The following is a 25,709-nucleotide window of genomic DNA, read 5'->3' on the forward strand; positions in this document are numbered from 1 at the left end:
GTTTCCACCGATACCTTCGGATCATCGTTTTTCACAGACGTTTTGGGTCTTCCACGCGGATCACTTTGTAGCGAAAAATCAGCGGACCTAAATTTTTCAAACCAACGCTGCACTTTTCGATCGTTAACCGTATTCTCCCAAACGCTTGGTTTATGTCGCGTGCAGCTTTTGCAGCGTTATTACCAAGTTTATACTCGTGCAAAAAAATTATACGAATATCGTTTAGATTCGTATCGGTAGAAAATTCAAATGAAATAACAAAGGGAACGCTTTCGAGAAAATCTCCTTTGTTGAAACGTGACTCTGGCAATGGACAGTACGACTATAAACGAGGTTATTCCAAAACCAAAAGTGTAACGAAAACAGGTAGACAAATGTTCGCGTGTAAAAAAATCCGACATTTCATATACACCAATATTAATCTTTTTTCTATTTTCTATTTATTTATTTTGCTTTCAGAACGGAAAGAAATTCTACATGGTGTCAGTGGCGAGTTCAAAGCCGGTGAAATGGTCGCCATAATGGGCCCTCCGGAGCCGGAAAGTCGACATTGTTGAACGTTATGGCCGGTTACACGTGAGTAATTCTTATATCATTCGAAAATACCTAAACCACGCATATAAACCGGAACGCGTGTTATCATTTTCAATCGTTACTTTGCTTGATCGTGATCGTACAATCTGCAGTGTGCTTTATCTCTTATCGTAACAGCACACTTAGGAATCTGGCACAAGCTTAAATTCATACGTACACGCATACCAATCGCACTAACGATTGCATTTAACACCGGTGTAGGATCGTATATATACAGCGCTATAACTGTCATCTACTTTAAGAAGATCATTAACCCTTGGTACTTGAAAAACTAGGCCATGTGCAATTGACCATTATTCTTCAGCATCGCGAACATTCTTTATAATTTCTCTATTGCGAGGACAAATCGGTTTGTTACGTTCCTTAGAAGTTCTTCTCAATATAGCAAACGGATAGATATATCTGCGATTAATTTATCATATTAGAGTTGCGTCGAAGAAAAAGATGGAAGAGACTGAAACGAAGTTACCTTGGTACCGGAAAATAAAATTGTAGCTAATTTAAAGTACACGTTATTGTGGATCCACTCTTTATGTTCTCGGCATAGGAAACGGAGAAATATATTTGCGATTAATTTAATATATTATGGTAGCGTCGAAGAAAAAGATGGAAGAGACTGAAACGAAGTTACCTTGGTACCGGAAAATAAAATTATAGCTAATTTAACAGAAGGTTTACGGCGTTTTTGAATACCTATCTTTATAGAGACCCGTCAGATTTACGGGTAAGGAAAATTACGCATTTTCTTAAAAAATAAGACTATGAGTATAATTTAAAAACAATTACGATATTAACAAACTTAATATAAGTTGATTAAATCTATTAATATTGTATAATTCGAGCAACTCACCAGTCAAATTCACGGGTCCCGTAAATCTAGTGTTAAAGTACACGCTATCGTGGATCCACTCTTTATAATTTCTCTATCACGAGGACAGATTAGTTTGTTACGTTCCTTAGAAGCTCTTCTCAATATAGCAAACGGATAGATATATCTGCGATTAATTTAACATATTAGGGTAGCGTCGAGAGAAAAAGATGGAAGAGACTGTAACGAAGTTACCTTGGTACCGGAAAATAAAATTATAGCTAATTTAAAGTACACGCTATCGTGGATCCACTCTTTATGTTCTCGACATAGCAAACGGAGAGATATATCTGCGATTAATGTAATATATTAGGGCAGCGTCGGAGAAAAAGATGGAAGAACCTGAAACGAAGTTACCTTGGTACCAGAAAATAAAATTACAGTTAATTTAAAGTATACGCTGTCGTGGATCCACTCTTTATAATTTCTCAGGTCGGTTTGTTATGTTCCTTTAGAAGCTCTTCTTAACATAGCAAACGGAGAAATATATCTGCGATTAATTTGATATATTATCGTAGCGTCGAAGAAAAAGATGGAAGAGACTAAAACGAAGTACCTTGGTACCGGAAAATAAAATTATAGCTAATTTAACGCTAAACCTACCATAGTCTAAGTCACCGTTTTTTAAACTTTTATTAAAAACTCAACGTTCAACGTTACCATCCTAATCATTCGTATTCAAGATTTTTCTTCTAATATACGTATAGTCATCCTCTCAATGTCTTCTGTTATTCTATTTTTTAAAGCTTCTACTTCTTTTCTATTTACCAGTCATGTTAACCGTGGTAGGTTTCGCGTTAAAGTACACATTATCGTGGATTCACTCTTTATATTCTCTATCACGAGAATAGATCGGTTTGTTATATTCCTCTAAAACCTCTTCTCAACATAGTAAACGGAGAAATATATCTGCGATTAATGTAATATATTAGGGTAGCGTCGAAGAAAAAGATGGAAGAGACTGTAACGAAGTTACCTTGGTACCGGAAAATAAAATTGTAGCTAATTTAAAGTACACGTTATCGTGGATCCACTCTTTATGTTCTCGACATAGTAAACAGAGAGATATATCTGCGATTAATTTGATATATTAGGGTAGTGTCGAAGAAAAAGATGGAAGAACCTGAAACGAAGTTACCTTGGTACCGGAAAATAAAATTGTAGTTAATTTAAAGTACACGCTATCGTGGATCCACTCTTTATGTTCTCGACATAGCAGCGGAGAGATATATCTGCGATTAATTTGATATATTAGGGTAGCGTCGAAGAAAAAGATGGAAGAAGCTCAAATGAATTTACCTTGGTACCGGAAAATAAAATTGTAGTTAATTTAAAGTACACGCTATCGTGGATCCACTCTTTATATTCTCTATCACGAGAATACATCGGTTTGTTATATTCCTCTAAAACCTCTTCTCAACATAGTAAACGGCGAAATATATCTGCGATTAATGTAATATATTAGGGCAGTGTTGAAGAAAAAGATAGAAGAGACTGAAACGAAGTTACCTTGGTACCAGAAAATAAAATTATAGCTAATTTAAAGTACTCGTTATCGTGGATCCACTCTTTATGTTCTCGACATAGCAAGTGGAGAGATATATCTGCGATTAATTTGATATATTAGGGTAGCGTCGAAGAAAAAGATGGAAGAAGCTCAAATGAATTTACCTTGGTACCAGAAAATAAAATTGCAGCTAATTTAAAGTATGTTTTATCCTGTCGTACCCTTTTAATTCGCTAACGTCTCTCCATTCTTTATCTTCCCTTTCAAGTACCTTAAAACAAAATTTTCAATTTTCACCTATTCACCTATTTCAATCGATCAAATGACTGCAAAAATATTTTCAACCGCTAAAACGTGATATTACTTCTCTTAACCCATTTACATCTTTGCTCTAAAAAGAATCTTTCAAACCTTTGATTGAAATTAAACGTAACAAACAAACTCTATTTATTTCGTTTTTTTTTTACTATATTTTGTGTTTCAAACTCTTATATTTCATTTAAAAATTATACTTAATCTGAAGTAAAATCATTTTATATAACGTTATAACAGAAATATTTATTTTTCTATGTGCTTTCTATTTTCTTTTCTTCTTTTTGCACGTTAAATAAATTTAAAATAAATATATAACAGTTATAGTGTGCGAATTATTTCACCTAATGTTGCAAATGTGTTAATTATTGAACTAATTATTAAAACACGTTGAAAAATGAACCGACACTCGGATACCTTTCCAGAAATAAAAATTTTCCTGCATTGTTCTCTGAAGAAGTAGCTTATTCAGATGCATTCGCGTAAACGTAGTGATCTACGTGTGAATACATGCATGACATTGACATTTCCGCGAGTAATTACAGATACGTTTTTCTACAATCTCATTCCGCGAACGTAAAAGTCGCGAAGCCGCGGTTTACGCGTAAACCATAGACGATACGACATCGGAAACAGTACAGGTAACCCTCCTATAACACGGTAGATAGGTTCCTAGAAAATATCGCGTTACGTGAAACCGTGTTGTATGAAACCATTGCGTTCTGAAAACTTATTAAAAACCAAATTTTTCTTTCAATTCCCACGTAAAAAACTTAATTTCTATTAAAAATATAAATGTACGTACAACACAAAACAAAAGAAGACAAAAATATTATTTTAATTCCACGCAACTTTAATTTCACAAATTTCTTCGTATTTTTTTCAAAAATTTCTGGAACTCAAATAGTTAAAACGGCACAAGCTTCGTCGCGACTGAAAAAGTACAGTGTTGTATAAAAGTTTTACCAATTTTCTTATCGTGTTAGAGCGAAACCGTGTTATAGAATACCGTGTTGTAGGAGAGTTCTCGTAATTTATGAATCGTGGTATAGCGAAACCGTGTTATAGAATACCGTGTTGTAGGAGAGTTCTCGTAATTTATGAATCGTGGTATAGCGAAACCGTGTTATAGAATACCGTGTTGTAGGAGAGTCCTCGCAATTTATGAATCGTGTTATAGAATACCGTGTTGTAGGAGATTTCTCGCAATTTATGAATCGTGGTATAGCGAAACCGTGTTATAGAATACCGTGTTGTAGGAGAGTCCTCGCAATTTATGAATCGTGTTATAGAATACCGTGTTGTAGGAGAGTTCTCGCAATTTATGAATCGTGTTATAGCAGAACCGTGTTATAGAATACCGTGTTATAGGAGAGTTCTCGCAATTTGTGAATCGTGTTATAGCTGAACCGTGTTATAGAATACCGTGTTGTAGGAGAGTCCTCGCAATTTATGAATCGTATTATAGCGAAACCGTGTTATAGAATACCGTGTTGTAGGAGAGTTCTAGCAATTTGTGAATCGTGTTATAGCGGAACCGTGTTGTAGAATACCGTGTTATAGGAGAGTTCTCGCAATTTGTGAATCGTGTTATAGCTGAACCGTGTTATAGAATACCGTGTTGTAGGAGAGTCCTCGCAATTTATGAATCGTATTATAGCGAAACCGTGTTATAGAATACCGTGTTGTAGGGTACTCGCAATTTGTGAATCGTGTTATAGCGGAACCGTGTTGTAGGAGAGTTCTTTGCAATTTGTGAATCGTGTTATAGCGGAACCGTGTTATAGAATACCGTGTTGTAGGAGAGTCCTAGCAATTTACGAATCGTGTTATAGCGAAACCGTATTATAGAATACCGTGTTGTAGGAGGGCTACTTGTACGTAACATTCATCTGAATTGTGATGATAAAGATTGTACCGTAATTTCTAGAATCTAAGGAAATGCTGTGTCACGAATTCAATTTGCAGAATGTGTTATCGCGGATATTAAGAGGAGAATTATAAAAGCAAATTGATCGTATTATAGACAATTGCCATAAAGCATTAAATATAACATAAGCATTAAATATAAAAATAACAATAAATCAATCCGTGAGTGATTTTATGAAATAACGATGAAGAAGACGAATGAAAAAATTCAAAAATAATCGGTAATGAAATTTCGACGATGTATAGTTCTCTGGAAAAAGTATGATCATGAATAATTCGCATTTTATTTCTATTATACATTTTATAGAAATAGGCGCATAATAACGACTTGAACTACTTAATCGAACCGTGATAAATTTCTAACGAATCTATAATAAAATAAAGTAGGACATAAATTAATTTCTTTTGCGTTTAATTTAACAAGCTCTTTCCGTTTTTATACAGTTAAAATAAAAGTCAGATAATAAAGACGTTATTACGGAATATTAATTATTAATGAGTATTAATTATTAAATTGTTACATTTCAGTTATTTGCTGTTTATCACGTTTCAATGTGTTAACATGTACTAAACGCTTTTTTCTTAAAATTTTTGGATCACTTTTATTAAAAAAAAAAATGTTTTGTTTAAATGTTAATGTTTTCTTGGATTTTCGAAACTTTTAAGTAATATAAAAGACATTGTTAATTATTAACCCTTTGCACTCGATGATTTTTTCGTTACAGAAGAATAGGAATTTGAAGATTTTCTATCACAAAACGGATGATACTTTTTTATAAAAGTAAATAGAAGATTGTATAATGATTAACGCGTGGAATTATTTAATTCCAATGCATCGCACACTATTACATTATCTTAAATTTATTATATCAATTAATATCGGTTTCTAAATTTGATTTAATGGTGACTGATGGTCACTTCTCGAGTGCAAAGGGTTAAGAGTCTTTTGGATTATTTTCAATTCCACAGGAGATGCGGATATTATTTAGGAAACACATTTAATTATACTCGAAAAATTTCCGATTGGTGTTTAAAAGTCTTTTGTTTTATTTAAGTTCCACAAGAAATGCGGATATTATTTAGGAAACGCATTTAATTATACTCGAAAAATTTCCGATTGGTGTTTAAAAGTCTTTTGTTTTATTTAAGTTCCACAGATGCGGATATTATTTAGGAAACACATTTTATTATACTCGAAAAATTTCCGATTGGTGTTTAACCTTTTGCACTGGACATTTTTTCGCAACAGAAGAATAGGAATTTAAAGATTTTCTATCACAAAAACCGATGATATTTTTTGATAAAAGTAAATAGAAAATTGTATAATGATTAACGCGTGGAATTATTTAATTCCAATGCATCGCACACTATTACATTATCTTAAATTTATTATATCAGTTAATATCGGTTTCTAAATTTTATTTAATGATGACTGATGGTCACTTCTCGAGTGCAAAGGGTTAAGAGTCTTTTGGATTATTTTCAATTCTAGACAGGAGATGCGGATATTATTTAGGAAACACATTTTATTATACTCGAAAAATTTCCGATTGGTGTTTAAGAATTTTTTGGATTATTTTCAATTCCACAGGAAATGGCGGATTTTGTTTAGGGAACGCGTTTTATTATACTCGAGATATTTCCGATTGGTGTTTAAAAGCCTTTTGTTTTATTTTCAGTTCCACAAGAAATGCGAATATTATCTAGAAAACACATTTTATTATACTCGAAAACTTTCCAATTTGTTGTTTAAAAGTCTTTTGTTTTATTTTAAGTTCCACAAGAAATGCGGATATTATTTAGGAAACGCATTTTATTATACTCGAAAAAGTTCCGATCGGTGTTTAAAAGTCTTTTGTTTTATTTTAAGTTCCACAGATGCGGATATTATTTAGAAAACGCATTTTATTATACTCGAAAAAGTTCGATTGGTGTTTAAGAATTTTTTAGATTATTTTCAATTCCACAAGAGATACGGATATTATTTAAGAAACGCATTTTATTATTCTCGAAAAATTTCCGATTGGTGTTTAACCTTTTGCACTGGACAATTTTTTCGCAACAGAAGAATAGAATTTAAAGATTTTTTATCACAAAACCGATGATACTTTTTTATAAAAGTAAATAGAAAATTGTATAATGATTAACGCGTGGAATTATTTAATTCCAATGCATCGCACACTATTACATTATCTTAAATTTATTATATCAGTTAATATCGATTTCTAAATTTTATTAAATGGTGACTGATGACAATTTTAGAAATTTTGTGTTTGTAATACTGAGAATAATTATAGACTTTCTCAAAGGGTTAACCCTTTGCACTTGGTGATTTTTTCGTTACAGGAAAATAATAATTCGAAAATCTTTTACCATAAAATTAACGATATTTTTAAAACGGTAAATAAGAAACCCTATGAAAATTAAGACATAATTATTTTATCTCGACATTTCACGCATCGGTGGATAATTTTCAATTTGATATATTAATTAATATCGATCTTTAGAATCTGATTAAAAATGGCGACTGAGAGTCACCTCTCGAGTGCAAAGGGTTAAATTAAATGTATTTAATGATAATATCTCGTAGAAAAAACTTGTGTATTTATTTGTTTATTTGTTAGATTTTTATATTATAATATTCTTTATATTGCGGTACGTGAATAGATTTTGAACTGTGAGATCACAAAAATTCGATAACTTAATAATACAATAATTAAATTATTTAAAACAATGATTACTTAAAGAATTATTTAAAAATACATTGTTTCAGAGTGAAAGGTGTTCACGGGAAGATTCTAGTGAATGGGAAAGTTAGGGTACCGTATAGCGAGAGATGGAAGAGGACTTCGTGTTATATACAACAAGAAGCCTTGATGAGAACAAGGATCACCGTAGGAGAAGCCATGACAATAGCTGCACACTTAAAACTTGGTTACAGTATCAGTTCAGCTTACAAACATACCCAAGTTCGTACAATTTAAAATTATATATATTTTTATAACGTGTAACGTCTTCAAAAGTTAATATTAACCGTTATTTTCGATCGTTCGATATTAAAATAATAATAAAAGTAAAATATTAGTTTTACTTAAAAGTAAAAAGTAAAATATTGTTATTTTTACTTGAAAGTAAAAGGTAAAATATTGTTATTTTTACTTGAAAGTAAAAGGTAAAATATTGTTATTTTTACTTAAAAGTAAAAGTATAATATTATTTTTCCTTAAAAGTAAAAAGTAAAATATTGTTATTTTTATATAAAAATAGGAAGTAAGATATTGTTATTTTTACATAAAAATAAGAAGTAAAATATTATTATCTTTACATAAAAGTAGAAAATAAAATATTATTATTTTTACATAAAAGTAAAAAGTAAAATATTATTATCTTTACATAAAAGTAAAAAGTAAAATATTGTTATTTTTACTTGAAAGTAAAAAGTAAAATATTATTATTTTCACTTAAAAGTAAAAAGTAGCATTTTATTTTCTATTTAAAAGTAAAAAATAGCATTTTATTTTCTATTTAAAATTAAAAAGCAGTATTTTATTTTCTACTTAAAAATAAAAAGTAGTATTTTATTTTCTACTTAAAACTAAAAACTAATATTTTATTTCTTACTTAAAATTAAAAAGTAATATTTTATTTCTTACATCAAAGTAAAAAGTAGTATTTTATTTTCTACTTAAAACTAAAAACTAATATTTTATTTCTTACTTAAAATTAAAAAGTAATATTTTATTTCTTACTTAAAAGTAAAAAGTAGTATTTTATTTTCTACTTAAAAGTAAAAAGTAGCATTTTATTTTTTACTTAAAAGTAAAATTATAACGTTCTTTTTTGGCAATTTCTGTAATTTTTCATTTTTTCGCCAGTTGCCATAAATGTTACGAATATTTGAGAAATTAATCAAACTGGATTTCTTAGCTTATTAAGTATTTACAAGCGGAATGTAGAATAACGAAATACGTCACGATGAATATTGTTATTTTTGTTGTCAGGTACTGGAACTGTTAGAAATGTTAGGTTTGAGCCATTGCTATGACACCCTATGCGGAAAACTGTCTGGTGGACAAAAAAAGAGGCTGGATGTTGCTCTCGAACTTTTAAGTAATCCATCAGTATTATTCCTCGACGAGCCAACAACTGGTAATTACGGAATATATACTAAGTATACTAATCTTACTTAACGTGTTCAACGTGTTTCATAAATGAGAATGAATTTCACTTATTACTTAATGACGCGCAAACTATATATAAAATACGAAAAAAGGAATATATTTGCGATCAAATATATTTTTTATGGAATTTTTCTTATTGCGATATTACTATCATTATCTGTAATTACTTAGAAGAATTGAACTAAAGTTACTAGACTTACTTGAGATTCTACGATGCAAATTACAAAGCAAAAAATATTGAAAATAAAAATTACAAAATGCTTTGTAATTTTCAATTGGAAAATATTGAAAGTAAAAATTACAAAATGCTTTGTAATTTTCAATTGCAAAATATTAATTCTAAATTGGAAAATATTGAAAATATAAATTACAAAATGCTTTGTAATTTTAAGTTGCAAAATATTCGAAATAAAAATCGCAAGATGCTTTGTAATTTTAAATTGTAAAATATTCCAAATAAAAATTACAAAATGCTTTGTAATTTTCAATTGCAAAATATTTGAAATAAAAATTACGAAATGCTTTGTAATTTTCAATTGCAAAATATTCGAAATAAAAATTACAAAGTGCTTTGTAATTTTAAATTGCAAAATATTTAAAATAAAAATCACAAAATGCTTTGTAACTTTCAATTGCAAAATACACAAAATAAAAATCACAAAATGCTTTGTAATTTCCAATTGCAAAATATTCGAACTAAAAATTACAAAATTCTTTGTAATTTTAAATTGCAAAATATTCAAAGTAAAAATTACAAAAGGGTTACAAAAAGCTTTGTAACTTTCAATTGCAAAATACACAAAATAAAAATCACAAAATGCTTTGTAATTTCCAATTGCAAAATACTCGAACAAAAAATTACAAAATTCTTTGTAATTTTAAATTGCAGAATATTCAAAGTAAGAATTACAAAAGGATTACAAAATTGTTAAAATCGCTCGCAAGACCTTGGAAATCTTTCGCTCGTTAAGATAATTAAGCCTTATCGATTCCGATATCTTTTCCTTATTATTAGTACTTTATTGTTTAGATAATAATGCCGATACTCAGCGCAATATCCAAAGTTCGAAGACTCTTACGATAGCGTGATTTGTTGAAGAAATACTTAATCGAAGACACAATATACCATTCATTTTTCAAACGGACAGTACATTCGCGATGAAAAATCCTACGTGTAATGTGGTTATCTGCTGCGTTATTTGAATAACATCCGCGTCATCCGTGCATCATACCATTCTGTACATTTATAATAAAATAAAAAGCGACAATCATGTACATTCGAATTAACGTCGATTGGAACTTAATGGCGCTTGTATTTCATTAAAAAATTAAACGATAGAATTCATGGAACGTTTCATCGTACAAGGTCTGCTACCGAAGCGAATTACACGATAATTTCGCAATAATATTAGATCGACCTATAAATTCGTGCCGGTTTTTACTTTTAACATTTAAAATTATACATCGAATAAACCTTTAAATATTAAGAAACAATTTTGTCGCCTTTTTGTTCTACGACTTCTTTCTATTTTTCTTTTATTTTTATTTTTATAAAGATGTTAATCATCGATACACAGGTAACCTTCTTACAACACGGTATTCTATAACACGGTTTCGATATAACACGATTCGTAAATTGCGAGAACTCTCCTACAACACGGTATTCTATAACACGGTTTCGATATAACACGATTCGTAAATTGCGAGAACTCTCCTACAACACGGTATTCTATAACACGGTTTCGATATAACACGATTCGTAAATTGCGAGAACTCTCCTACAACACGGTTTCGCTATAACACGATTCGTAAATTGCGAGAACTCTCCTACAACACGGTATTCTATAACACGGTTTCGCTATAACACGATTCATAAATTGCGAGAACTCTCCTACAACACGGTATTCTATAACACGGTTTCGCTATAAACGATAAGAAAATTGGAAAAATCTTTATACAACACTGTACTTTTTCAGTCGCGACGAAGCTTATCGTCTTAACGGTTTGAGTCCCAGAAATTTTGGAAAAAATATCGTCGAAAAACCCAAACAGCTCGATAGCACTCGTCTTATTTTATGTCAAAAATAAAGCATCTACATGATGTAATTACGTGCGTCACTAAACATCAGCCCAAAGAAATGTATGAAATTAAAATTGCGTTGAATTAAAATAGTATTTTTGTCTTTTTTTTCCGGTTGTACGAACATTTATATATTTTAATAAAAATTCAGACTTTTACGTAGAATTAAAAATATAAATTTGTTTTTAATACTAGATTTACGGGACCCGTGAATTTGACGGATGGTTTGCTTGAATTATACGATATTAACACCCATGATGGTCACATATGACCGGCAACGATTTCTCCCGTGACGCCACGGTGGTCATGGGTGACCGGAGCCTTTCAACTTTTTACAATTGTAAAAAACTAAACGAAAATCGAGAGTTAGCGTGTTCGAATATGGCCGATGTATAGAAGATACATTGAAATAAAATGTGCCCTATCGAACGATTAAAATTTTTTATCAGAACAATGAAGAATAACAAAATGTTAGAATAAATCTTGCATCTAACGGTGCGCTTTGTTAAAGCACTCCAAACATAAATGCGGCGCACCGATACAATCCGGACAATAAGTAGTCACCTTCTCGGTCTTATTTTTAGCAATTTTTCACCCAAATAGTTTGGAATTTTTTTTCTAACATTCCCTGCAAAATTTTCGTTCCAGGTACGCTCGTCCTTCTTTTTTTTTGCAATTCGTGCCGTAATCTTCGTTGAATCGTTACTAAGGCGCCACGGTGGTCACCCGTGACCACCAGTAAGAGAAACGTTCCATTTGATAAAAATATTGCCTTCTAACATCGATTCGTTATTATTTCGCCATTATATGCTTTGAATAATAAAAATAATACCGTGGCGTCCTGGGCGAAACATATGATTTCGGCGTGGCAGTCAAATGGTTAACAGATTTAATTAACTTATATTAAGTCTATTAATATTACGACTGTTATCAAATTAAACCCATCGTTTGTTTTTTGAAGAAAATATGTGGTTTTCTTTACCCTAAATCTGACGAGTGTCTGTAGAAATAGGTATACAAAAATAACCCCGTAAACCTAGTGTTAATAAGTTTCCGGAACGCAATCTCCCTATTTGTATACACGCTGGGTTTCATACAACACGGTTTCACACAACGCGATATTTTCTACGAACCTATCTACCGTGTTATAGGAGGGTTACCTGTAGTTTATAAAATGCGACGATAAATGTAAATAACACCGCAAAACGAACTTATAGTACGATTTAACAGGTTGAATGCCACGGGGGTCACCGGTGACCGGCACTAGATTTGGCTACAGCGCCGTGGGGGTCACCGGTGACCGGCGCGCCCAGATTCATGGAAATGTATATAATTTAAACAAATGTCGATATTTATAATTTAATAGCACTCCAGTGCCACGGGGGTCACCGGTGACCGGCACTAGACTTGGCTACAGCGCCGTGGGGGTCACCGGTGACCGGCGCGCCCAGATTCATGGAAATGTATATAATTTAAACAAATGACGATATTTATAATTTAATTACACTCCAGCGCTACGGGGGTCACCGATGATCTCCGTCGCAGTTAACACGTCAAACATGGTTATATACCGTAATTTATCTATCGAAGAGAATATTTCATCGTTATACGTATCGCTAAATAGAAAATTCATCGTGGCGCCACAAACAATCCCAGTAAAATTGACGTGGCATTCAACCTGTTAATATAGTAATATATAATTCCCATTATTTCGTATCAATCTCTCGCAATTGGAAATTAACAATGTTGATTTCGATAGAAAAACGAGCGAATATGATCGGTAGAAACAATTTATTACGATTTATCGGTATAATTTATTTATAATCGAGATTCAGTCGAATTATTGTGAATGATGTATGCAACATTGTACAATAATGTTCCTCGTTACGACTCTAACGACTTAGGAACGTAAAATTAATTCCTGTAATTAGATACTACAATATTGCCGATTCATCGATATTGGAAAAGAAACATGGAACTATTTGAATGTTTTATCGTGCAAATTATTCGATCGCTTTTTTTTTTTATATTAAAATTGTAAGGAAGTAAGAATGGTTGGGTTTTTTGTTTCAGGTCTGGATTCGTCCTCGTGCAGCCAATGCATCGCACTGTTGAAGCGTCTTGCTAAAATAGAAAGGCGTACGATAATATGTACAATACACCAGCCGAGTGCGTTGCTCTTAGAAATGTTTGATGCCATTTACGCGGTTGCTGGTGGATACTGCATATACAGGGGGCCGGTTAAATCGCTATTGCCTCACATGTCCTCGATCGGAATCGATTGTCCGCCTTACCATAATCCGGCTGACTTTCGTACGTAGAACACAGTGTCCCTTTCTAATTATTTTCGTACTCGCTAAGCTATGATCTAATCATAATCCAAACCAAGTTGGATCGTTAAACCTTTGCACTCGACAGACGACTATCAGTCGCTATGAAATTTGGAAGATACATATTAATTAACCCTTTGCACTCGAAAGGTGATCATCAGTCACCAAAAAATTGTCAAGATCAATATTAATTAATCCTTTGTACTCGACAGACGACTGTCAGTCACCAAAAAATTGTCAAGATCCATGTTAATTAACCCTTTGCACTCGACAGACGACTGTCAGTCGCTATGAAATTTTGAAGACCTATGTTAATTAACCCTTTGCACTCGAGAGACGACTGTCGGTCGCCATGAAATTTTGAAGACCTATGTTAATTAAACCTTTGCACTCGAAAGGTGACTGACAGTCGCCATGAAATTTGGAAGACATATATTTATTAACCCTTTGCACTCGAGAGGTGACCGTCAGTCGCCATGAAATTTGAAAGACCCATATTAATTAACACTTTGCACTCAATAGGTGACCGGACGTCGCCATGAAATTTTGAAAACCCATATTAATTAACCCTTTGCACTCGAGAGGTGACTGTCAGTCACCAAAAAATTGTCAAGACCCATGTTAATTAACCCTTTGCACTCGACAGATGAGTGTCAGTCACTATGAAATTTTGAAGACCTATGTTAATTAACCCTTTGCACTCGAGAGATGATCGTAAGTCGCCATGAAATTTGGAAGACCCATATTAACCCTTTGCACTCGAGAAGTGACCATCAGTCACCATGAAATTTTGAAGACCCACATTTATTAACCCTTAGCACTCGATAGGTGACCGGACGTCGCCATGAAATTTTGAAAACCCATATTAATTCACCCTTTGCACTCGACAGACAACTATCAGTCATCAGTCACCATAAAATTTGGAAAACCTACATTAATTAACCCTTTGCACTCGAGAGGTGACCGTCAGTCGCCAGGAAATTTGGGAGACCCATATTAATTAATATATCAAATTTAAGGTAATATAACGATATGAGAGATGCCGAAATCAAATAATTCTACGTGTCAATTATTATACGATTCTTTATTTACCAGTCAAAGAAATAGTGTCAGATTTATAGCAGAAAGTTTATAAATTTCTACTCTTCTTCGATTAAAAAATCGTCAAGTGCGAAGGGTTAACGCGTTGAATTTTGCACGCGAATTTTACAATTTTTTTACAATTTTTGTGGCGCCACGATGAATTTTCTATTACGCGATACGTATAACGATGAAATATTCTCTTCGATAGATAAGTTACAGTGTGTAATCATGTTTGACGTGTTAACTGCGACGGGGGTCACCGATGACCCCCATGTCGCTGCAGTGCGATTAAATCATAAGTATTGTCGTTTATTTAAATTATATATATTTTTATTAATTCGAGCACCAGTGGCCTCATGTCGTCATTACCACGTTAAGCACCGGTCACCGGTGACCCCCATGGCATTCAACGTGTTAAAAAATCACCAAACATCGCATAGTTCATCGTATCGATAGCAATATCGTGTAATTTATTATTTACATAATCAGTATCGGTCTTGAATCGACCTTCTTGGCGTTATATCAATCTGCGTTTACATTTCGACGTTTGTTATTACAGTTTTAGAAGTTGCGATCGGCGATTATGGCATTAGCGTGGATAAATTAGCGGCTGCTGTAGATACAATGTACGAGGATGACAAATCTGTTACCTGCACGACGAAACCGCAATTAAACGGTAATTATAAAAGCTTTCTTAGTCCTTTATTTCTCTATATACATCTTAGTTATTCTATTTTTTCTTCTTTTTCTTTTTTATTATCGTTAATGTTATTATTATATTTATATACGTAAGACCTTAACCCATTTGCATCATTAAGCGGAATAATTCGCACTCATTATCTATTGCTTGCCTATTTTAAATTTATATATCACACAACTGTGTAAAAGAGTAAATTGTTTATATAATAACTTGTTTTAATACATGTATAATTTCCGGATCAAATATAAGTAAGAGTTCGTTTGTTACGCTTAATTTCATTGAAAGTCTCGGAAGACTCCTTTCGGAATATCTGTTGCTTGTCTATTTGAAATTTATGTATCACACAACTGTGTAAAAGAATAAATTGTTTATATAATAACTTGTTTTAATACATGTATAAATTCTGGATCAAATGTAAGTAAGAGTTCGTTTGTTACGTTTAATTTCATTGAAAGTCTCGGAAAACTACTTTCAGAATATCTGTTGCTTGCCTATTTTAATTTTATGTATCACACAACTGTGTAAAAGAATAAATTGTTTATATAATAACTTGTTTTAATACATGTATAATTTCCGGATCAAATATAAGTAAGAGTTCGTTTGTTACGCTTAATTTCATTGAAAGTCTCGGAAGACTCCTTTCAGAATATCTGTTGCTTGCCTATTTTAATTTTATGTATCACACGACTATGTAAAAGAATAAATATTGATACTATAGCATCTATAGAACGATGTTGTTTTAATACATGTATAATTTCCGGATCAAATATAAGTAAGATTTCGTTTGTTACGTTTAATTTCATTGAAAGTCTCGGAAGACTCCTTTCGGAATATCTGTTGCTTGCCTATTTTAAATTTATGTATCACACAACTGTGTAAAAGAATAAATTGTTTATATAATAACTTGTTTTAATACATGTATAATTTCCGGATCAAATATAACTAAGATTTCGTTTGTTACGCTTAATTTCATTAGAAGTCTCGGAAGACTCCTTTCAGAGCGATGATGCAAATGGGTTAACACTTTGACTGCCACGCCGAAATCATATGTTTCGCCCAGGACGCCACGGAATTATTTTTACTATTCAAAGCATATAATGGGAAAATAATAACGAATCGATGTTAGAAGGCAATATTTTTATCAAATGGAGCGTTTCTCTTACTGGTGGTCACGGGTGACCACCGTGGCGCCTTAGTAACGGTTCGACGAAGATTACGGCACGAATTGCAAAAAAAAGAAGGACGAGCGTACCTGGAATGAAAATTTTGCAGGGAATGTTAGAAAAAAAATTCCAAACTATTTGGGTGAAAAATTGCTAAAAATAAGACCAAGAAGGTGACCACTTATCGTCCGGATTGTATCGGTGCGTCGCATTTATGTTTGGAGTGCTTTAACAAAGTGCACCGTTAGATGCAAGATTTATTCTAACATTTTGTTATTCTTTATTGTTCTGATAAAAAATTTTAATCGTTCGATAGGGCACATTTTATTTCAATGTATCTTCTATACATCGGTCATATTCGATCACGCTAACTCTCGATTTTCGTTTAGTTTTTTACAATTGTAAAAAGTTGAAAGGTTCCGGTCACCCATGACCACCATGGCGTCACGGGAGAAACCGTCATATGTGACCAACATGGCAGTCAAAGGGTTAACTGACTCGCGATGTGAGAGATTGTAGAATTTTTGAAATTTCAATGAAATTTCCATATTCGTTGATTATCTTATCTGATAGATTGTTACATTGTTTTGTTAATACAGAGAATACAAAGGAGCCACCCCCTCCGGCAGGGTTCGTCGCTCAGTGTTATTTACTCTACAAAAGGCAACTGCTTTGCCTAAAAAGAGATTACACGTTATTGTTGGTACGTCTGCTGTGTCATTTGCTAATTGGAGTGATCTTCGGCTACCTGTACATGGGAAGCGGCTACAGAGCGAACGGTGTCCTGGCTAATTATGTTTATCTCTACGGGTCGTTGCTACTGATCGTTTACACCGGCAAAATGGCCGTCACACTTGCTTGTAAGTATTTACCAAGTCCTAGAACAATATTAAAACATTAGAAAATTTATATTGAAAACATTAAAATTCATATATTATATTAATTTATATTTATATTATATTTTATATTATATTATATTATATAAGGGTTAACTCTTTGCACTCCGAGCAATTTTTAATATCAGCAACTTCGAATCAGTTTACTACCAGTCGAGTAACATTTCATTTTCACTAGTTCTTCTACTAAAGATATATTGGTGAAGTATCTATCAGTAAACGTATGGTAACCTTATGTTTCGGGAATTTTATCCAGCAATTTTTTATATAAATGAAGTAGAATTCTGGAGCCACAACGGCGACAACGGAGTGCAAAGAGTTAAACGATTTACGATCTGTCATATGTATCTGTAATTACGAAAATGGTTTAAGTCGTATCTAGACTTAACCCTTTGCGCTCGACGAATTTTTGGCTACAGAAAAAATATTAGGATGTTTAAAAACTGAAAATTATTTGCATTGTCTCCGTAGCGAAGCCCTCGAGTTTGAAGACAAATTTTAAATGACTCCGCTCCGGAGCCCTCGAGTGCAAAGGGTTAAAATGATAAAAAATCTTTGTAAGAAAGTTAAAAGACTATTTGATTTTTTGTCCTTTATCGGAAATATCTTTCCTATGTCAAAAAAGATAAGTTTGATTGGGAAAGCATATGAAAAAATATTTCAATTTTTTTTTTCATATAATAAACCTCTGAACTTAAACTATGTGTCATAAATTCATAATCACATTTTTTTGGAAAGTTAACCCTTTACACTCGAGTGTCAGTCGCCATGAAATTTTGAAGACCCATATTAATTAATATATCAAATTAAAGATGATATAACGATATGCGAAATATCGAAAACAAATAATTGCACGTGTTAATTATTACACGATTCTGTATTTACCACTGAAATCATTTTTACAGCAGAAAATCTGTAAATTTGTATTCTTCTTTAGTAAAAAAAAACAGCCGAGTGCAAAGGGTTAAAATGATAAAAAATCTTTATAAGAAAGTTAAAAGGCTATTTGATTTTTTTTTTTTTGTGCTTTATCGGAAATATGTTTTATTAGGAAAGCATATAAAAAAATATTTCAATTTTTTTTTTCATATAATAAACCTCTGAGCTTAAACTATGTGTCATAAATTCATAATCAGATTTTTTTGAAAAAGTTCGCCGTAGCGAAAGGGTTAATATCTCGACCGTGAAAAAGTTGCAGCCACGACAAAACATCGAAATTCAGTTTCCACCATTCCCTCCTATCATTCTGCGCCATCAATGGCGGAAAATGTAGGTCAAGGAGCCATAACGTGCGGTTGTATCTCAGGCTGATTCGCAACACACGTCGGAATTAACAATATCTCTAGTGAGCATTCACTCCCGCAGGCCATATGCATCTCTTTTGCCTATCCAAGCGTTGCCTACCGGTTTTCATTTTTATTCACCGAATCACGACGATATTTCACTTATACTCATTGAAATTATCTCCATAAACGGTTATCATTTCCACAACCAGTTTCTTTTTCCTTCCTTCCTTTTCTTTCCCCACTTTTTTTTCTTTTAGAAAGTGTTTCAAGGTAAATTCAATCTAAACTTCACGTTTCGTATATTTCGCGTAGAAAACGTGACGATAGATGGCGTGTCAATCCGCCGAAATTGAATTTGTAAATAACGCGTCGAAATAAATTCACCGGCATAGTTCAGAGTATATCTAGCATTTTATTATACTCGAGATATTTCCGATTGGTGTTTAAGAATTTTTTGGATTATTTTCAATTCCACAAGAGATGCGGATATTGTTTAGGAAACACATTTCATTATACTCGAAAAATTTCCGACTGGTGTTTAAGAGTCTTTTGAATTATTTTCAGTTCCACAAGAGATGCGGATATTGTTTAGGAAACGCGTTTTATTTTACTCGAAAAATTTCCAAGTGGTGTTTAAGAGTCTTTTGAATTATTTTCAGTTCCACAAGAGATGCGGATATTATTTAGGAAACACATTTGATTATACTCGAAAAATCCCCAATTGTTGTTTAAAATTTCCGATTGGTGTTTAAAAGTCTTTTGTTTTATTTTAAGTTCCACAAGAAATACGGATATTATCTAGGAAACACGTTTTATTATACTCGAAAAATTTCCGATTGGTGTTTAAAAGTCTTTTGTTTTATTTTAAGTTCCACAAGAAATGCGGATATTATCTAGGAAACACATTTTATTATACTCAAAAAATTTCCAATTGTTGTTTAAAAGCCTTTTGTTTCATTTTCAGTTCCACAAGAGATGCGGATATTGTCCAGGGAACACTTTAATCGATGGTATCGGTTAGCACCGTACTATATTAGTATGCTGCTAGTGGAAATACCGTTCCAAGCGTCCTGCGCAGCGACCTATTTAACTGTGAGTTACTGGTTAACAGGACAACCCATAGAAACTGCTCGCATAATTTCCTTCATGATCGTTAGCATAGCCGCAAGTTTGACTGCTCAAGCATGGGGCTTTTTCATTGGTGCCACTACACCAGTTAGGGTACGTACTCTTTAAATATCCCTTACCACTATAATTGGAAAAATCGACAAGGGAATAAAGTTTTTTAACCCTAGATTTACGGGACCCGTAAATTTAACCAATGGGTTGCTTTATTTATACGATATTAACAGATTTAATTAACTTATATTAAGTCTATTAATATTCCGATTGTTTTCAAATTAAACACATGGTTTGTTTTTTAAAGAAAATATTTGCTTTTCTTTACCCTAAATTTAATGGGTGTCCGTAGAAATAGGAATACAAAAAACCCCAGTAAACCTAGTGTTAATAATGTCACCATTGCGATACTTCGATTCGAGCTAACTTCGTTTCGATAATATAACTTAACCCTTTGCACTCGACGATCTTTTCGTTACAGAAAAATAATAATTCGAATACTTCTTCCCATAAAGTAGACGAAATTTTTTAAACGATAAATAAGAGATCGTATGGAAATTAAAACAGAATTATTTTATGATTATTTCACACATCGTTGGGTAATATGAAATTTGATATATTAATTAATATCGATCGTTAGAAACTGATTAAACGACGATTGAAACACGCCTCTCGAATGCAAAGGGTTAATATTAGAATTTTAATAAATTCCTGCCGGTTTTTATTTTTATTAAACATTTAAAATTATACGTCGAATAGACCTTTAAATATTAACCCTTTACACTCGGCGATTTTTTAGCTACGAAAGGGTAGAAATTTACAGATTTTCTGGTATAAAACGTTATTTGTTTGATTGGTAAATAAAGGATTGTATAATAATTAACACGTGGAATTATGACCTCGATATTTCGTATATTGTTATATTATCTTAAATCTGACATATTAATTAATATAGATCTTTAAGATTTTATGGCGACTGAAAAAGAAAAAATTTAGTCGCCCTTTTGTCCTACGACTTCTTTCTATTTCGTTGACAAAGAGGTTAATCATCGATACAGTTTATAAAATGCGACGAAGAATGTAAATATCACCGCGTAACGAACTTATGAAACGACCTAACGTAATATAATATATTTATATATTTACTGATATATTTTCTCGATTTACAGATCGCAGTATTCGCAGGACCTATAATAGCAGTGCTATTCTCCGTGTTCGGATTCTGTATTCGTTACTTGGATACACCGCAGATGTTCCGATGGATGTTTCACATATCGTACTTTCGTGCCAGCTTTCACAGCCTGTTACACACCGTCTACGGCTTCGATCGGATGGATTTGAAATGCGACGACTTCTACTGTCATTATAAAAAACCGACGCAATTCCTCAAGGAAATGGACATAGCTGATACAAACGTTGCGAACAATCTAATCTTAATCCTCGGTATCGGGGTGTTAATGCATTTGTTAACGGCTAGTGCTCTCTGGTGCAAACTTAATAGAAGATAAAGACTAACTCATTCCTGATTTCGGTCACCCAGTATTGTATTAGCCCATTGAGGTTTGTTTACCATAGAGATGGCGTTGAAAGAGTTCCTTCGGAATCTTGCGTTACCAGCCTATTCTAATTAATTGTAAATCTGTTCTATAAAAGCCGTCTAATCAATGGGAAAAAGCGTGTAACTCTGTAAAATTGTCTGTTAAATTTTGCCGATGTATATTGTTACATTGTACTTATGAATTATGGAAAGATTTTTAATCGAAGTTAATATTTCGAAATTTTTTTTGTTAGCTCTTAATATAAGAATTTAATTGTACTATTAGCAGCTAGAGTTTCTAATTAAAAATTGATTATTATCGCACGCTTACCGTGTTACTCCGCGATTACCGGGACTATTAACTTATTATACGCTTCTTTTATTAAAACGTGTTTCTTATATTAGAGACTTGCAGAAGGAATGAGTCACGAAAAGCTTTAAGATATCCGCGATATATATTGTCATTCGTGATACTTTTAGACATTACGTTACACATAATATAAAATGCATATAGTAATTAAGAAAGAAACATATTTTTTTATCGCTTTTTCATATGCAGTGTTATTGATTATTCAATAATTGATCGATGAAAGTGTACTCTAATTATAAAGGCAATCAATGTTCTACGTTAAATGTTATTGTTGCACTATTGCAGTAAGGTGAATTTGAAAAATTGACCGCAAATCGCTTGAATTATTGATTTAAAGAATCGAAAACACTATAGATCAAATACTTAAGCGCTTAAATGTACCAAACTTTGTTACAAACAGTACATGATGTTTTAAAAATTATAATATTAATACCGGGATATTGTTTACATTTTTTTATTGAATGCAACCGTGATAAATTAGCAGATGGTAATTCTAAAGAAAAATGACATTTTGTTTATAAGCTAGCAAAATTGTTAAACCGATTCCACGGAAAAGATCACTTTTTTTTATTTTTATTGTAACGAATATAACTATTCACTGTGATATATTTCTTAGACTTTTTCGTAACTTTAAATAAATAGCAGTGTTTATACGTAATTTTATATAAAAAGCGAACTACAATTATCTCATAAAAATCGATCTTGACAATTTCAAATACCGATTGGAAAATATATATATACCTATAGTAAAAAAAAAGTTATTTGTGTGTAAATCTACAAATTTTTATTCTTTTTTATAATTTCAATATTTTACTCTATGATTTACAGGCAAGCAAATTTTCCCGTGAAGCTGAGAGATAAATTATTAAAATATCTATAACATTATACGGTACCAAATAAAATCGTTAATCTTACATATTATCTATAATGTTATTTTCCAATCTTTCTTTTAATAAACTAAATTTATATAAGTAAATATCGAATGAATTTGAATGAAGAAATTCATTCAAATTCATACTTCGTAATAAAAAAAATATTACGATGACTTAGGAAGAGAAAAAACTATTTTATATATTTAGTTTTTATTATACGCTGTATCCAGTCTGTTTCTACACTCGGATACATAGTTCACTTTTTTTTTTTATCATTAATATCATATACAGATAGAACGCTAATACAATCCCTCTGACCTATTTCAATTGATAGGTATTATGACGTGGCCGAGGGAAATGATAACTTTTTCGCATAAATTACACAAATTTTAAGTTACAACTATAGCTCATCCGACGCGTGCACATACACGCATACTTTTATTTTCAAAGTTAAATAAAATTTCTAGGGAACAAATTTGAAGAGATCATATATAAACATTATCTCGAATGATGAGTTTCATCTACAAATATAGATACAATTATATATCGGTGCTTCGTTAAACTTCTCCATTGTGTCGCCTTCGCTATATTGAACCAGGAACGCGACACAATAAAATAAAGAATACAAGAGAAACATAGAAACACATCGTCGTATAAAAATTGTGTCAAAATGATGTAATAATATCAATACGACGATTTTAACGTTAACAATGAATTACACGATGATTTTCAAAATAATAAACGCCCACTCCTTTCTGTATTGCAAACGTTCATTCAGTAAATTCGTAATGGTCGAGTACTACAATTTATTAATGATACGCTTTAAAAAAAAAAAAAAAAAAAAAAAAAATATGACTCGTCATACGAAGAACCACGTTAAAGGGATCAATAGTAGTAATAGAAATTAAAATGCTTTGAAATTATACAAGAGAATATACCATGTAAATAGTTAAGTTTTTTAATTTAGTAAATATAGTTCTGTGACCAATATAAACATTATTAATGTCAATGACTATTAAAATGTATCTAGGATTTCGTATTTAAATATTTCACGCAAAAGTTGTACTTTAAAGAAATATATGGTTTTTAAGTACAATTTTTCATTAGCTGTAATTTCAGTATGATAGTTATATACTTTTTTCTTTTAATATTTATAACATAGATTTTGCGAAACATGAAATGAAGATGTAAAAAAGATTGTATATGAAATACATGTTTACAAACAACTACTGAGCCCTTCTGAAAGTGGTTTATTATAATGAACAACTTTAAATACAATTCTACACATGTTTTTAATAAAGTGTTATGACTTAACATGATCTATATCGAGATACACGCAATGGAAACCTTTGAAATGTCCAGTTTCAGTTTTTTTTTTTTCATTTCTTATTCATAGAACAAAGTAAAAAATGCTTTTAAATTACGTACATGGGACTCATTGCTTAAAAACATCTTGTATCGTATTCACATTCTGTAACTATATACAGAAATACATCGCATAAACTTTATTCTTTCTGCTTTGATCCTTATAATCTGCTGGATAGTATCTTGTCTTTAACAACTTGTTGAATTCGGTAAATCGTCCTAACTGCGTGTAAATATAAGGGATAAGAAAACACTACGCTTCGTTTCGTGCGACAGAAGATAGTGAATCCATATTATTTCCTAATTATGTGATAAATAGTTAAAAACTCGAAGGTGCTTAATTATAGCCACCAGATGGGTTAGAACGACGTGTAATCCATAACACTATTTCTTTAATACCTTTTCTTGGCGAGACATTGTAACACCTATATTAAATTCCTTCTTCTTTTATCAAAAGAGAATTTATCAATACTCATTACAACGAGTGTAATCAACAAATGGTGGCGTACTTAGAAAAGAAACAAGTGTTAACACCGACTAAAAATATCAGTGAATTAGAACTGAAAGCGAAAAAGGAAAGAAAAGGAACATAATAAACAGAAATGAAATAAGAAATGAAAATAAAGATAAGTAAAAATCTATCCATTTGGTCTATTCTAAAATACATTGGAGTTTAGAAAAGACCAAATTACTAGGTACAATTATTCGTATATGTTATGTACAATAGCTGAATATTATTTGTCTCTATCGATTATTTACAACGAACCGTATATCATTTTTGTTTTAATCACAATATTTCGACTGTTTCACCTTTCTTTGCGCCTCCGATTCATCCTCCGTGCCGTACAGATGATACCGGTGCTTCATTTCGGTCGCAACAGACTTCAGTGAAATGAATTAAAACAATAAAAAACCAACATAAGTTCGTAGCAAATAAATCATAAATAAAAATACGACAGAAATAAAAAAAAAAGTAAGGTGAATCGTATAAAAAAGAATCCTACTCCTAAGAATCCTACAAAAGTATTCACGCAAATAAATTAGTTTATCACTAAACTCACCAAACGTGAACGAACTCTTTTTGGCATATCTTCCTGTAAACTATAAATTTCATTTCGCTTCAATACAAGTTGTGAACCATCCTCAAAAATTACCTAAAATTTAATTACGAATTAAAAATACTAATAATTATTGAAATATTAATAATAAAAATAATATTAAAAATATTATTATATGATACTCACAGTATACATGATTCGGTGATTTGTACCTTCAAAGATACCATTATACAAGTTTCCATCGGTCCATTTCACGATAACTGCTGCGCCTTGTTGCGGTGGGTTTCCAGGATCATAATTCTATAAAAAATAATAGAAATTTTACCATATGCTTTATCAAAAAGAATTAAAAGAAGAAAATAAATATACGTGTCTATATATACCGTAATATCTGATGGATATAAATCTTCACTGAAACTGTCATCACTGAATGTAACCATATAAAACAGAGTATCATGT

General features: G+C 31.8%; 2 protein-coding genes across 2 annotated transcripts; one reads left to right on the forward strand and one right to left on the reverse strand.

The window, feature by feature from the left end:
• Window positions 1-459: 459 nt before the first annotated feature.
• On the forward strand, window positions 460-21,556 carry LOC143221227 (ATP-binding cassette sub-family G member 1-like; the record flags this gene model as incomplete). Its single annotated transcript, XM_076446713.1, is given in 9 exon segments — window positions 460-519; window positions 522-576; window positions 7,984-8,179; window positions 9,212-9,359; window positions 13,545-13,784; window positions 15,444-15,560; window positions 17,347-17,607; window positions 19,894-20,150; window positions 21,218-21,556. Coding segments are annotated over 9 exon segments (1,673 nt in total), but the record flags the coding sequence as incomplete, so codon positions are not given.
• A 3,419-nt stretch (window positions 21,557-24,975) lies between these two features.
• LOC143221226 (lysine-specific demethylase 4A-like) lies at window positions 24,976-25,690 on the reverse strand. The gene is made up of 4 exons (XM_076446712.1): window positions 25,634-25,690; window positions 25,437-25,550; window positions 25,254-25,346; window positions 24,976-25,074 (listed from the first exon to the last, which is right to left on the reverse strand). Exons 1-4 carry the CDS (start codon window positions 25,688-25,690, stop codon window positions 24,976-24,978), a joined length of 363 nt encoding a protein of 120 aa, XP_076302827.1.
• Window positions 25,691-25,709: the final 19 nt, after the last annotated feature.

Source organism: Lasioglossum baleicum, unplaced genomic scaffold (genome assembly GCF_051020765.1).
Source record: "Lasioglossum baleicum unplaced genomic scaffold, iyLasBale1 scaffold2096, whole genome shotgun sequence".
Taxonomy (NCBI): Eukaryota; Metazoa; Arthropoda; class Insecta; order Hymenoptera; family Halictidae; genus Lasioglossum; species Lasioglossum baleicum.

What these genes read in the sequence shown, in the direction of transcription:
- LOC143221226 (XM_076446712.1), bottom strand. Translation starts at nt 25,690, where the DNA reads ATGGTTACATTCAGTGATGACAGTTTCAGTGAAGATTTATATCCATCA. An exon ending in ATCACCGAATCATGTATACT is followed by an intron (nt 25,347 to 25,436) that starts GTGAGTATCATA and finishes ATTAAATTTTAG; the next exon opens with GTAATTTTTGAGGATGGTTC. An exon ending in AAAGAGTTCGTTCACGTTTG is followed by an intron (nt 25,075 to 25,253) that starts GTGAGTTTAGTG and finishes ATTTCACTGAAG; the next exon opens with TCTGTTGCGACCGAAATGAA.